Source organism: Cariama cristata, unplaced genomic scaffold (genome assembly GCF_000690535.1).
Source record: "Cariama cristata isolate BGI_N322 unplaced genomic scaffold, ASM69053v1 scaffold40727, whole genome shotgun sequence".
NCBI classification, from domain to species: domain Eukaryota; kingdom Metazoa; phylum Chordata; class Aves; order Cariamiformes; family Cariamidae; genus Cariama; species Cariama cristata.
In genome coordinates this window covers 10,430-12,816 of record NW_009627935.1, presented here as the reverse complement: position 1 = coordinate 12,816, position 2,387 = coordinate 10,430, and the positions used below count along the sequence as shown (strand labels likewise).

Below are 2,387 nucleotides of genomic sequence, written 5' to 3'. Positions count from 1 at the left end.
CGGCAGACCCGACCGCAGCGGGAGGTTTCACTGCTGTAATGTTCTACCGTGCGGCTGTTTTCTGGCAGCCCGAGACCATATTGGAAAAGACAACGTACCAACAGCTTCAGATTTTTCATTTTAATGGTGTTTTGCAGCTTTAATTATGGAGTTTTTCTGGTTTTCTAGATAAAATACTTGTTTTTGCAGAAGACGCTGTTCACATTGCCAGTAAGTGAAGTGCCCCCCATCAGGGAAAAAAGAAAAAAAAAAAAAAAAAAAAAACAACCCAGACGCAAAGCAAAACTCGGGAGGATAAGATGGAAGAAGCAGAAGAGGATGATATGACATGTGGAGACTTGGGAAATGGACTTGGGAGACGACCTGGAGGTGTTTATGAAGGGGAAAATTTACCAAAGTCCCATTCATTTAGATCTAGGAAGGGATCTGGAAAGGTTTGCAATTCTCTCTTATCAGCAAAGAGAGTGGAAGAAAGTGATCCTCCAGCTCTTCCTGGCTCAAAACAAAACGGTTTTTACGATGGATCATCCAAAAAGCCTGTTACTAGTTCCACACGACAAAACAGCTATGGTAAGAGTAACTTAGAAGTTAATTATTCACCATGAGAAAAATCTCTGTTAGCAAAACTGAGCAGTTGAGCTGCTTCACAAGGTATCATCAAGCCTAATTCAAACTGTTTGCCAAAACACTCTGAAATCTCTGAAGGATTCCAGGAAATGTGCATACATTACATGCCTGCTGGGATCCATCGCAGCCTCACAGATTAGCTGGTGCAGCCTGTAAGTCTGCTGTTAGCGTCGCAAAAGGAGATGCTCAATGCCATTGAGGCAGCAGGGCAGTCTCTGTTCCTAAATCTTGTTCCCAAAACGTTAACAGCAGAATTGCTTTTCAGTGAATGAGGCTGTGGGCATTCTTAGTGTAAAATGACAATTTTTTAAGTCTTTAGTTTTGCATTTGAAAGTGACATTTAGCAAAGATCATCCTGTGGTGGGGAACAGCATTGTTTTTCTCTAAGTGCATATATGAAATTGAATGGAATAGCTTGGATTCCTGGTTCGTTTCAGTGTGTTTCCCTAGCGATTGTATCTAAAGCTTATGGCTAAATATTCAAAATCCCATTTGGTATTTAGTTGAAATTTGTGAATTGGCATACTTTTGAGGTTAAGAAGTTGTTTTTAGAACCTGTTTGTTCCTGTTCTCCCAGTGTTGGCATTCATTTTTTGTGAAGAGAACACTGTTGTAAATAAAAGCAAATACAGGCAGTGCTGTCCATTACATTGTAGCTGCTTTCCCTTACATTTTTAGTCATTTTTAGTATTTTGCCTGAAATATTTCCATGTAACTTGCTTATTTCTCTCCTTAGAACAAGTCCCCACTATCTTCTCCACACACCACAGTAAGCTAAGCCACGTAATTATTCTTTATTGCTTTCAGCATCTTCAGTGCAAAGATGTTACAAGGGTAGTGAAATTCCTATTTGTTTCACTGTCCTTCTGCTGGTCTCTGTATGATGCTTATTTTAGACTTAGGTAGCAATATCCATGAAGGCATGTCTGAAGTCCATGTGAACCTGACTTTGATTTAGTAGGAGGCTGCATCTTAACCTATCTCTGTGATGCTCAGTTTAAGAAAAACAGTACTAGTAGTAACCCCTTGTTTGGGGGAATATTGGATCTTGTGGGATACTCCACCACCATACTTCATCTCTTGAAAATTGCCCCTACTTCTAAATAGTGCTAGCTACTGTTGGGTTGAGTGTGGTTGCTGAAAAGTTACAATCTGAAAAGAATCTGAAAAAAAGAAATTATTTTTTGAATCAGGATGGCAGTTTTGTAGTGTTTTTTTTTAAAGGAAATTCTAAAATAATTGTCCTTATTTTAGGTCTCTTTACACCTAATGTCTTTTTCCCATTTCACTTCTTTAACTGTGAAACAACGTGTTTGATCTTAGTATTTATGTATTTCATAAATCCGTTTATTAGCTCCAGAAGAAGAAAACCACAAAGATGAAAATTCACCTCTGCATGTTACTTGTTTTCAGGGTAAAGCAAATTCTCACGTTTTCTTTTGTAAGTATTGTAGTATCTCATAATTTAGTATCTCCTATCAATCCTACAGAATCTAATACTGAAGCGTCAAATGAAGAACTAAAGCAACAACTTCAGGAAGCTCTAGAGGTTAGTAACTGTGTCAAGTATGCTGCTCTTGAAATCTGCATTTCCTTTTAATGTAGCAAAGTGAAGAACAGTGTTAGTTTAGCTGAAGATCTTGGCATGTCCAGAATCTTGGATGGATTCAGGTTCTTGAAATTAGAGTGGTAGTTGGAAGCCTCATTAAATTTTATACCAGAATGTGAGGTGCAGTTTATACTCTGGATTAATTGGGGGG

General features: G+C 38.3%; 1 protein-coding gene across 1 annotated transcript in view; it reads left to right on the top strand.

The window, feature by feature from the left end:
- Nucleotides 1–299: 299 nt before the first annotated feature.
- The window catches only part of CCDC125 (coiled-coil domain containing 125), a 12,093-nt gene continuing 10,005 nt past the window's right edge, over nucleotides 300–2,387 (top strand). The window contains exons 1-2 of the mRNA XM_009704597.1: nucleotides 300–570; nucleotides 2,118–2,176. Coding sequence (XP_009702899.1) covers nucleotides 300–570; nucleotides 2,118–2,176 — 330 coding nt within the window. The remainder of the gene's footprint in view (nucleotides 571–2,117; nucleotides 2,177–2,387) is intronic.